This window comes from Ostrinia furnacalis, unplaced genomic scaffold (genome assembly GCF_004193835.3).
Source record: "Ostrinia furnacalis isolate ACB-3 unplaced genomic scaffold, ASM419383v2 OfSCF4694, whole genome shotgun sequence".
NCBI classification, from domain to species: domain Eukaryota; kingdom Metazoa; phylum Arthropoda; class Insecta; order Lepidoptera; family Crambidae; genus Ostrinia; species Ostrinia furnacalis.
In genome coordinates this window covers 230,181-242,539 of record NW_021134933.1, presented here as the reverse complement: position 1 = coordinate 242,539, position 12,359 = coordinate 230,181, and the positions used below count along the sequence as shown (strand labels likewise).

Sequence of the window (12,359 nt, the reverse complement as noted above, 5' to 3'; positions counted from 1 at the left end):
TGACGTTTCAATCAGTTTTAGCAGTGACAGCACTTGCCGCTTAGCGATCGCAATTTTGCTTATAAGCGCATACAATTTCTATTTTCCGCCAAACGCATCCAATGACAAAAAGCATCATTCCAATTTTAGAGATAAATCAGTGCCTATTTACTTTAGGAAAAATTAAAAAGTCAAGAATTTTGAACAAGACTTACGTCCCAAGGATATTCTTTGCTGATTTTCTTATTTTGCAGTTGATAGATTGTTTCTTTCATGGAAACAATATTGAGGGGTCTCGGTATGCTGTCATCGATTGGGTTGTTTATCCTGTAGGATAAAGAAAAATATACAATTAATAATACCTACTCTAGTAATTTACACTCAGCGTCAAATAGTTCGTGATACCCAAAGTGGCCAAAAGGTTGATAACACAACCTTATTCCAATGAGGGCTATCGTTTTAGCGCTCACCAGTTAGCGCCACTGTAGAGTAAGGTCCTGTCACTTGCTAGTAGCGAAGACAGTGGCACCGAACTGGTGAGCGCTAAAGTGGTAGGAGGACTATCGCATTTGCACTCATCAAGATGGCGCCACTGTAGAATAAGGTCCTGTCAATCGCCAGGGGTGCCAACTGTTAAGTATAAAAACGATCGCCCTCATTGCAACAAAGACTAGTTGCGACCTTTTTGGCTACTTTGGGTGTCACGAACTATTTGACGCCTATTGTACAGTCGCGGAATGAAAAGGTTCGTCATCTTAGTGTCGGTTTTCGCTTGCACTAGATAGGTACTGTAAGAATCAAAGCTGCCAACATAACCGTGCATGAAACAGTGCTGCTAACATTTAAATAAATATGACGTTTGTTAACGAATAAGGTTTTGCTTGTTTATTTTTCTATCCCATCAGTGCAATGTTACAAAATGTAGTTTTTTTTTATTTAATAGATAATGGCAGGTTGAACCAACAAGAAGGTTTTAGTTTATCAATCATAATAATCTTCTTGACAAGTTAAATCGTCAAACAACTTCTGAATAATTTTGAACTTTACTGACGAACAGTTAAAGATTATTTTCTCTAACTCGAGATTATTCTGTAACATAGTTTCAAAAGGTAATATGTGCTCGTGATTCGTTGAAGGAATCAATTTGAAAACTGACGAACCTTTTCATTCCGTGACTGTACATAACTATTTGCTTGTCAAGTACAATATAAACTGCTTACCTGTCGATTGTGTTGACCGGTGTTGGCTCTTCTATGTGGGATAGAAGCGATTTCTTGGCTATTTCTATGTCCACTTGTATCGGTTTCCATTCCTCACCTAAAAAAGAAAAGAGTTTTACCAACAAGTTCGTTTTGTTATTTCAAAATAAGAAAAACATTTAGCCAATTAACAGTTCAATTTACCTTTATCAAGTCGTCCTTTACCGTACTTGGTCTCAGCAACAATTTCTTCTCTGAGCTCGTGTGCGACAAGCAGCATGAACACTCTAAAACAAAACATAATTGATGACGGTTAAGTGAATCTGAAGCAAAAATGATAGCCCTTTTTGTACTTAACAGTTGTCACCACTTTCGAGTGACAAGACCTTACTCTGCAGTGGCTCCATCCCGGTGGGTGCAAATGCAATAGTCTACCTGCCGCTTCACCGCTCAAAAGTTGGCGCCATTGTCTTAGCCACTAGTGTGTGAGTAAAAGTGGCGCCACTGTCTTCCACTAGTGTGATAGTAGGGTCAAAAGTGGCACCAAATGGTTCATGTAATATTACACTCGGCGCTGGCTAGGCAGTTCCTTTGCTTGAACTTGGTTTGACACGCTCCCGCGTGTCTAGAACAGTGGCGCCAAATGGTGAGGGCAAATACGATAACCCTCATTCATTCACGTAATTTGAGACACAATTTTTATTAAATACAGCTTGTCTAGTCTAGGAACTACTATAGGTATATGACGTACTTATAGAGAACCATGGTAAACTGATATAATTATCTAAATGTTACCTGTGAACAATACTCGGCAGCAGTATAGCCTTGTACCACAGCACGCCTGGGAAGTCATACTTGATACAGAACTCCGGGATGAAGAACTCTGAGAATCCTTTAGGTTTGTCGTCACCCTGCGCAGCTGAAATCAGCTTCTGCTGTTTCTCAGTGAACGACTTGATGGACGCCGCCCTAGGCATGAGACAGTTCATGCGTGTGCTTATGTTGCGGACCTGTGAAAGAATTTGAGATAGATAAAGTAACCAAAAGTAGTTCGTTCGTTCGTTCGTTTCAGCCGAAAGACGTCCACTGCTGGACAAAGGATTTCCACAAAGACCGGTCCTGTGCCGCTTGCATCCAGGCACCTCCCGCGACCTTCACCAGATCGTCGGTCCACCTAGTGGGAGGCCTGCCCACGCAACGTCTTCCGGCTCGTGGTCGCACCTCAAGAACTTTCCTACCCCAGCGGCCATCAGCTCTCCGAGCTATGTGCCCCGCCCACAACCACTTGATTTTAGCGATTCTGCGGGCTATGTCAGTCACTCTGGTTCTCCTACGGATCTCCTCATTTCTGATTCGATCACGCAGGGAAACTCTGAGCATAGCACGCTCCATCACTCTTTGGGTACCAACCAAACCAAAAGTAGTATCAAATCGAAAGTCCGATATAAAATTTAACAGACAAAATTGGTAACTGTCTACATAAAATGGACAACTTCTGTTCTTCTTCTTGTCGTGTCGAAAACCTATACAGTGTCAGCCTAAAACTCCACCACAAGAGTGGCGTTGTCAGTAGCCTTCATTAAATCTTCCTGCGTGCAGTTGTTTGGGCACGCAGGGCATAACTTCTGTTTTTACCTCTCTGATGCCCGTTTTCACCATCAATCCCTAATTTTTAAGTGATCCCTATGGTAACACATAACAGGCATTTTGTTTTCATGGGGTTCACTTAAAAATTAGGGATTGATGGTGAAAACGAGCATAAGATTCTGCTTACTACATGACTATCTTAGAAAGTTAGTGCATTTTTCTTGCTATTTTCATTTTTTTAACTTAAAATATATCTTGATAAGATAATAAGAGATCTCATACCTCTAATAATGGCTGGTCCTTTTTCCCGAAGAGCTCCAAATTGTATTTGCTATTGTAGTAGTTTTCGTACGTCCCATATGACGTAGTATCAAAGAATGACTGCGGTGTCATATATTCGATTACGTCTGACACTATATACCTGACAAAAAAAAATCTTGTCTTTGTTATTCATGCTTTTTACATTTAAAATATCGATACAATGTAATTATTACTCCATTCTCAGTAATTTTTTACGTAAAAAAATATGAGAAAAAATCACCTGTCTGGCATAATGGTTCCTCTGTACCAAGGAGTGACAACGCAGTATTTGTAGTCTTCTCTGGTCACTACTAAATTCTTCCGTTCCTACAAAATACAGACAGCCTCATAAAACCATGATACCTTAGGAACATGTCATTGAAAACATTTACCATTTACCATTGAACATAAAATGTTTTTTTAATTTAAAAACTGTTGCACAAACAAAATGTACAAAAGGTTGTTTAATGCAAGAAGCATTCTCCGCTAGTCAATATATTATATCTATCATCAGAGGGCCTAGTGTGAGTTTTCATCAAACGCGCTCACAAGTGAGCGCGTCAAAAAACGTACATTAAATGTATGACGGATTGTACAGCGCCCCTAGCGGGAAACGTTCAACAACAAAAATTTTCATACATTTTTTAAACGTGCTCACTAGTGAGCGCTTTTGATGTTAACTCACACTCAGCCCACAGGTCATTTATGCCCGTTTTCACCATCAATTCCTAATTTTTAAGTGACCCCTATGAAAACAAAATTCCTGTTATGTGTTACCATAGGGGTCACTTAAAAATTAGGGATTGATGGTGAAAACGGGCATTAGTCTCCTTTGCAGGAGCACGACCCTCTCTAATTCACCAGAGGCAAATGGAGGATTTGGCCTACACTCCCCACGCTGTCTGGCCAAGGAAGGCAGTCAATATACACTCAACATCAAATAAATCGCACCTTCCGCGACGCGAACTTTAAATATTTTCTTCTGACACAATCTTGGTGCCCCAACAATATTGGTGTTATTCGAAAGCCCAATAAATAATACTGCAATTGTTTATTATTAATAAGAAAATATATTGAAAATTTGACATGTAATGAACATTATGAATAAATTTCTTATTCTTATTCTTATTCTTAAATAAAAGAAAGAAAAACACATTTAATTTCTTAATAAATGATTAACATATACCATAAATTTTACTGTGACTCGAAAAAAGACCTCACTTTGGGCTCACCTCTGGAATCAATTAGACCAATTTTTATGGTTATAAAACCAAATAATTATCTCACGTGTCCTCTTTAACAGATGGATAGCGATTAATCCCAACTTAACAGTTTTGTAGTCATAAAAGTTGGCTTAAGCGTAACTACCTATTTTTTGAAAAAGTGACTGGATCCTTCTGAAGACACTTTTTTGGGGTAAAAACCTTTCCTTTAATGAAATGAAGTTAAGAACTAGGCTTTTAAATGCTGCCCATGTTGGTGGGAAGTAGGGATGCATACGTTTGAAAGTGCTTGTCGCAGGAGGTGCGATTTATTTGATGTCGAGTCTATTACAAAAAAAAATAATTAATATGTACCTCATAAGAAGGCATTTCCACGGGTCGAATGTGTTTATAAGTCTGCATGACATTCCAGTCTATGTCGTGGCCGGAAGTCTCTATGGTAGGTACCACAAACATGTTGTTTTCCGTTCCATCAAAAACCAGAAATTTCTTCGCAACATCGAGCACTTGGTCAAATATGAAGTAGTGAAATCTAAAATATATTAAACAGCATTAGAAAACTTCCTTCAGTAAGGTCAATCGCATTGAGCAGTCAAAGAGAAAAGGGGACATAAAATATGATGAATATTAAACCGAATTTATGTTTGTGAATTTGTCTGACGTTTTGTGTAGTGACGCATCAGAACGGAATCAGTTTCTTGCATTATGCGACATGTCAGAGGTCATTATGACAAGACACGATCCACTCTAGTCATTAGAGTCTAGTGGCATAGAGTCCAATAAAAAAGCCTAAAAAAGAGTAGTGTATGAAATGTTCTGATCTATTACGACACAAACCATCATTAATCCATCTTAAAGCCCTTTCAGGTTTAAGACAGTTAAACGTTCAAAGTAATATTCAAATTAATAATTAGTTTGAACTCTACTTACTCTTTCACAAGATCGAAAAGTGTCAAATCGAGGTTAATGACAGCATAATTCATTTCCATGGATATTGCGACTTCGCCCACGGTCAAAAACATTGGGAAGTCGCAAATCTTAGGCAGAGGGTTCGGCGTCAACAGCCCGAAGCCCTCTCCCCTCTGAAGCAAGTTGAACAACGCCCTCTCGCGGGAATCTTTCGGCTCGTTGAAAGCAGCCTTTAAGTGTATGACGTGAAGGAAGAAAGTCCTTTGACCATACTTCCATTGGCTAGGTGATTGCAGGTATTTTGGAAACTGAAAAGAAAGCTCATATTATACAGTAGCCACTGTTACTAACAAAAGATTTTTATCAAGAAAAAAAGGCTAATCTTATAACCGTAGACTGTACACAAAAGACAAGTCGTAAATCGGCGTCACAAGTTAAGATTCAAGAAATAACGTGAAGTATAAAACAAGTAGATAAGTAGCTAACACAAATATCAACACATTAATCTTCTTGATATATTGTATTAGTTACCATAATGTTATCAGACGTTTTTAAATTCATTTTATTACGTTTGCAATAGTGTGCAGATTGAGGTCACTTTTCCACATAAGTAAAACATTGCATAATTATGTTCATTTATTAACCTAATTTTCTTTCTACTTACCACTTTTGGATGCTTCCGCATCATTTTCTTACTTCCCGGTTTAGGAGCATCTAAATTATCTGATGATGATTCTTCATTTTTATCCCATGGCCAGTTGGGGAAACATTGCTTCACGTCAATCTGCTCGAAGTCTACAATCCTGCAAAGGATAAAACGGTAAGTTTATAGTAATCAGTATATAGGATGATTTGTGAGTTTAGCGCCATCTATTGACAGTAAGTTCGTCCTTGCGAGGTTTTAATAGAATTACCTGCCAGAAACACCAGTTAGCCAACAACTTGGTAAATAAAAAATATTTTTATATGGATAAACAAGTGTCAAAGTAATTTTTAGGTTTAAGTTTAAAAACTTTTATTTCTCATAAGAACTTATAAATTCTTATTCTTACTCGATTATAGATTGTTTCATCCACGAAGACGCGCCCTACCAATTTTTGGTCGAGGGAAGCGCGGGGTGCGGGGAGTTTAAACCGAGCAATCCGAGTATTATTGTAGTGTGCGTTGTGTACTCATGGATAATTTAGCGTGTACCGATAACACTCAAACATTAGCGGACGAATGGTGGGGTGCGTCTTCGTGGATGAAACGATCTATACGCCACGCAAAGTATATTTTATGATTTTCAAATGAAATCACCAAAATTAATCTTGTAATAAGTGGCAATCGGGGATTATTTTTTGGTCTGAAAATGTAAAAAATAGATTCCATTCCATACCCATATTGCTTAGGAAGAAGTGTAATAGCGTCAAGCTCTCCCTCTTGGTGCAGTCGTATGCACGCATTTAAAGCCGCCGATCGTTTGGCAGACCTCAAAATCTCATACGAGTTCCCCTGTTAGGACAGACGATGCATAAACATTTTAATATAAAAACTCATGCAAACAAATAATTTATTATATGAGATCAAAACTAATATTGTTGGCATTGTTATTTAATTTTTAGCGTTAAGAGTCGCATCTCAAACTAATTTGAAAATTATAAATAACTTGAAAAAATCGAACTGCCTAAGGCGGGAATTGAACCCACGATTCAATTCCCGCCTTAGGCAGTTCGATTTTTTCAAGTTATTTATAATTTTCAAAANAACTAATATTGTTGGCATTTTTTCTATAATGGTTTTTGTTACCATATCTTGTAATCCGCTTGCTATCAATAATTGAATTAATGAAATTGAGATTGTTTGATATTAAACTAATATAATACGAGCCTGGACGTGCTTAAGCAACGTTGAATGTAACATAGTAAAGAACAATCAAACGGGTTAATAATAAACAAAAAAAATTAAGCAAAAAGCTAGCATATTATTGGTTACATGTCACGTGACTTCCCCTCCCACCCTAGAACTAGAACTTTTAAATAAACTACTAAAATTCTTTGAACTGATAATTATTTAAGTATTTAAATAAATAATTCTGTCAGTTAACTTTGAAAATCAGAACTTGCAATGACATCAAACATTTAAAAATTCCATGGAACAGCTCTATGACAGATCTAAAAATACTCAATTGACTACTGCATTTTAATCATGTACAGACTATATCAACTTAAACAAACAGACAACGTATACAATAGGTGCTATTTGACAGCAAAAATGTGTATTCTCTGCTGTTCATTATACAAACCTTGATCCTATCCTTGACGGGGCAAGCGATGGGCATTATGATAGTGATGACCCGCATCGTCTTATCCTGAATTACAACCTTCTCCTGAATCCACATGGGGGTTATAACCGTGAATTGGTCGTGGGGCAGCATTGAGCAGTAGCGGTTTAGTAAGCTGATTGCTGAGGCGGCTGATAGGCGACCTGGATAAAGTATTTTTTTATTTAAGACAGGCCAGTGCTCCGACAGCGCTAAAAATTCTCAACTGCAACGCGACAGGACGACGAACGAAACTCAGCAACGTTTTGACAGCTACTTCAAACGTAGTTGTAACGTTAACGGAATGCAACTGCGCCTCTGAGTAAAAACTGATAAAAAGCTACTTTTTGTCACACGCAAGTTTTAGTATAGTAACTGTGTGCTCGGAATTTTAATGGAAATCCGTGCATTGTTGCATGTCGAAATTGCATAAATCCGTGGTTTTGTCTCTGCGTGTGAACTTTATCGCGATACTAAATTGTACATCAGCTGTGGACTAGAGATGAAATGCGAATGAATTTTAGCCATTACAAATTAGCACAATCGGGGCCCAGGAGAAAGTAAATTAGGCAAGTACTTTATAATGTTCGTATAAGTTAGTAGCCTATAGTATATCCGGTCTGCTTTTGATTGAGTCATCATAACTCTCACAAATCATTGGTTGAATTTGACATTGAAAATTATTATATTAGAGGTGTTATTGAAAGTACTGTATCTTTGTTTATGTACTGGTCAATTTCTTGCTTCGTCAAGCTCAACACTGGTTTAAATAGTTGTAATAGATGCTATATTGCAACAAACATGTATAATCCGATATAATACTCACTGCCAGTTTGTGTGATGTAGGGAGGCACCTTGTCATCATCGTAAAGCCCTTCTTGAATGTCGTCCTTAGTCGGAGCGTCTCTATCGGCCGTGCTACCTACTAATATCTGAAATTATAGAACGCTATTAAAATCTAAACTTATTAAGGTCATTTAAAAATGTCAACACGTCTTCAGGGTAGACATATTTTGTCTACCCTGTATTATGGAATTTAATTTTTTTATTTCATTCATTAATGTTCGCCCTCCATATTAACCACACAAACAGTGCCTAAATAAAATTAAATAAATATTTTCCATCAAAATAGCATCCATATTATCATCGAACATTTATTATTTATATTTACATTGAATCTAAGAATCAGTCCCAAGTTATTCAAATTATCAAATTCAGAATGCAGAAAATTATAACTTACACTTTGAATGTACCTTTCCGTCTCCTGAAAGGCACGATATTGGGCTGAGAATTTTCCCCTGTTAGTTTCTTCTACGAGTATCACATAACTAGAATCGGAGCTACGAGCTCTGCCTGTAAAAATATCATACTTTAATATCAAGCAATCAACAAGGCGAGACTTCTTTTCCTAGCTATAAAAAACAACTGAATTAATGCCTGAGGGATGGGAGCTAGATGTTTTGTGACGTCAATCGATAGCGAAATTAGATTCAGATTTGTGAGCTCAATTGGGTATTTGCCACTTTTTTAAAAAGGCACTTCATTGTTCATTGTCGTCTTAAAAACTTAATTAATTTTAAATTACCTGTAAATTAAGATTTTTGGTTGCATTGTAATTGAAAAAAAAAAAAGTTTTAGTGGACAAAATAGTCACGTCAATGGCTAGTATTTCCATACAAACCCTATAGGAGAGTCTCACTTTGACAGTTTTAAAAAGCGCTCACCAGTTGGCGCCACTGTAGAGTAAGGTCCTGTCACTTGCTAGTAGCGAAAACAGTGGCGCCAACTGGTGAGCGCGAAAGTGGTAGGAGGACTATCGCATTTGCACTCATCAAGATGGCGCCACTGTAAGGTCCTGTCAATCGCCAGGGGTGCCAACTGTTAAGTATAAAAACGATAGCCCTCATTGATTGGTGGCAAATACCCTATTGCTCTGTCACGTCATATGATACCCCTCCCATACCTCAGGCAGTCAGACACTGATTCAGTTAGGTGCTAGTTCTGTAGTTTAATTTGCTCAAAAACAGAAATAGCGATTTTATTATTACGTACAAATATTTTTTACTGTACCTTTGCTCTGAATGTATGACCTGTACTCGATGGGCGGATCATAGCGCAGCACCAACAAGCACTGCGGAATGTCAACTCCTTCCTCGATGACACTCGTTGATATCAAACAGTTCAGTTCTCTGAAAGTGGGATAACACATTTATATACTTGAAATTTTCTGAGGATACTACATACTATAATTTACAGGGTGTATTTAAGGGCTTCTACTTGGTAACAAAACATTACCCCTCAATTTACCAAAAGATAAACTCTTGCTAGATAATGATTTATTTAGTCCAGTTGTACAGGCACGTAAACGCTCGATAGTAATTGGTAATGTAAATAAAACTTAAAGTGAATATAGCCCCATGGTGTCAAAATACCCCTATGGTGTCGGTGTCGGACTGGCCGAATTGAGCTCCAACAACCTATTGTGGTGAATCTGTGAACTCCGTCAGTTTATAAAATAACGCGAGATTGTAAACTAAGAGTGGTTTATATTAGGTTAATATACATAATAATACAAATATAATGGAATTTAAAATTTTACAGTGACAAATCCACTCATAGCGTCGTAACACAACTGGACTAACTACCAATATTCTTAAAAAATGCGTGATACTCACTTATTGCTAAACTTTAGAAGAGCTCTTTGACTGGCTTTCTTTAGATAATGCTGTTCTCGGGTACTTTTAAAAGGGTTAACATTGAACCCTACCAAAAAATCATGTTTAATAAAACCAAATTCAGCTGGATTGGCTTCTTTGACTTCTTTTATCAGATTGTATATAACTTTGGCCGTGAACCTCTGTTGAGTGAAAATGATCCCTGATAATGGTTTCCTTTCTTTGTTAACTTTCATCAACACTGCAAAATAAAAGCACAAAATAAGTTATTTTCTAACTATGCGCATGAGCAAAGCTTATTGCTATAGACAGGATATGCATGACGTGTTGCCAACACACGGGTAGTAATTTATCGATTTATATGTTCCACATAGAATACCCATCCGGGATCTCTGAATTGACAAACTTTTTGAAGACAAAATTCGGTTACTTCATATGTGACACGTGAATTACAATTCTTTTGTTCCCCATATTAGTGCCTGTAAGCAAACACAGTGCCCAATAAAAAAAATGCTATTATGTCTTACCTCCAGGCGAGTTATAATACTTAGGACTGTATTCTTTTAAAATATTCAACATTTGCAAAACTTTTGCAGATGAATGCTTTACAATTTTGTCGTAGCCTTTATCATTCTCCATCGCATCCAGAAGAATACTTCTGACCCTGTAAATACATAATATTATATCCTCTAAAAAACCTTACAAATAAATAAATGTATTTTATGATGACCCTAGTGTCCCAACAATTCCTCCAAAGTCTATGTCCAGAGAAACATATTATAAATGTTTATTATAGATTGGTAGTACTATAGTAAATGTAAAAACGACTTACTCAACAGAGTGTGTGATGGAAAATGTATATAACAACTCTTCTTCTCTGTTCAAACATTTGCGTTTTAAACGCTCCAGAAGTATAATATAAGCTATAACCCCGAGCGAGCCGCCGAACACGCCCAACTCTTTTATTAACAATATCATTCCAGATACAATGTTTTTAACAGCTTTCACAATCTGAAAACAGATAATTATACGACTTAAAATAAACTTGATTTTTCATCAAACTTAATTTTAGATAGGCTTTACGTTATTATTTTTCCGAAATAATAAAATTGTCCATTTATTTCAAGAAATAATAAAGGACACCGTGACAGAATACATTTTATAAAAATAGCTTTTATTTTATCTTAAAACGCAGAACTGCGTTATTACAATAAAAAAACTTTTGATTACTATAAAAACATAAAACCAGTTTTCATGTTTTTCACAAAAAAAGTTAAATAAAGTATTTAATCTATGTGCGTCCAACTCAATATATTTTAGTTAGACCATTCAAATGAGTTCGACACTTCTATTACTCGATCGCAAAGACTACTATCTACCCGATCAAGTTAACTGCGCATCTGACAGCCGTGACGTCACATCGACGCATTGGTGCGAATGGGGCGAACGCGGGGTGAGTCGCATTCCAGCGAATTGCTCAGTCACCTCGATCGGGTAGTTACTTAGATTTAAGTGGTAATAATTACCTTTTTAAAAAAATAAAACCGACTTCAAATGCGTGAACACAAAAAAAAACTAAAAATTAAAAATATTGCGTATAAAAAAGTTCATCCCCAATTTTCCACCCTTAGGGGTGAAATTTTTTCTTCAAATTCGCATGTAACCACCCTTTTGATAATACCTATTCAACAAAAAAATAATCGTTCAAATTGATTTATAATCGGCGGAGATATTGCGTATAAAAAAGTTCATCCCCAATTTTCCACCCTTGGGGGTTGTTTTTTCTATTATTAAATTTAAATGGGACCACCCTTGAGGTATTACCTATACGCCGAAAAAAGATTTGTTCAAATCGGTTCATAATTGGCGGAGTTATCGCGTAACAAACATAGAAAAAAAAAACATACGGGTCGAATTGAGAACCTCCTCCTTTTTTGAAGTCGGTTGAAAAGTGGCGTTCAGAATCAATAATATTACCTTTTTGGGATCTGTAGTTATATCCATCTGCCCATATTGTAATTTGATATTCGGATCGGTCACAGTTGGCAATTTCACTGACATAACGAGTTCCTGTAGTTCTTCTAGTAACATAATTGCTTTAAGCGAGGCGTCAGTCATTGCCAAAGGTTTATAAAATTGAACCATTTCATGTGGGTTCGTTGAGTAGCTGAAAATTTATGAATTG

General features: G+C 36.9%; 1 protein-coding gene across 3 annotated transcripts in view; it reads right to left on the bottom strand.

Annotated features, from left to right (window-relative positions):
• The window catches only part of dcr-2 (dicer-2), a 36,865-nt gene that overhangs the window by 19,478 nt on the left and 5,028 nt on the right, over nt 1–12,359 (bottom strand). For all 3 annotated transcript variants that reach the window (XM_028314437.1, XM_028314436.1, XM_028314435.1), the window contains exons 7-24: nt 12,152–12,341; nt 11,007–11,185; nt 10,702–10,838; nt 10,175–10,415; nt 9,570–9,688; nt 8,740–8,852; nt 8,326–8,431; nt 7,482–7,663; nt 6,576–6,691; nt 5,862–6,000; nt 5,219–5,505; nt 4,643–4,820; nt 3,307–3,392; nt 3,048–3,186; nt 1,974–2,188; nt 1,383–1,465; nt 1,200–1,296; nt 195–306 (exon numbers count right to left, since the gene is read on the bottom strand). In XM_028314437.1, the coding sequence (XP_028170238.1) occupies nt 195–306; nt 1,200–1,296; nt 1,383–1,465; nt 1,974–2,188; nt 3,048–3,186; nt 3,307–3,392; nt 4,643–4,820; nt 5,219–5,505; nt 5,862–6,000; nt 6,576–6,691; nt 7,482–7,663; nt 8,326–8,431; nt 8,740–8,852; nt 9,570–9,688; nt 10,175–10,415; nt 10,702–10,838; nt 11,007–11,185; nt 12,152–12,341 (2,719 nt within the window). The remainder of the gene's footprint in view (nt 1–194; nt 307–1,199; nt 1,297–1,382; nt 1,466–1,973; nt 2,189–3,047; nt 3,187–3,306; nt 3,393–4,642; nt 4,821–5,218; nt 5,506–5,861; nt 6,001–6,575; nt 6,692–7,481; nt 7,664–8,325; nt 8,432–8,739; nt 8,853–9,569; nt 9,689–10,174; nt 10,416–10,701; nt 10,839–11,006; nt 11,186–12,151; nt 12,342–12,359) is intronic.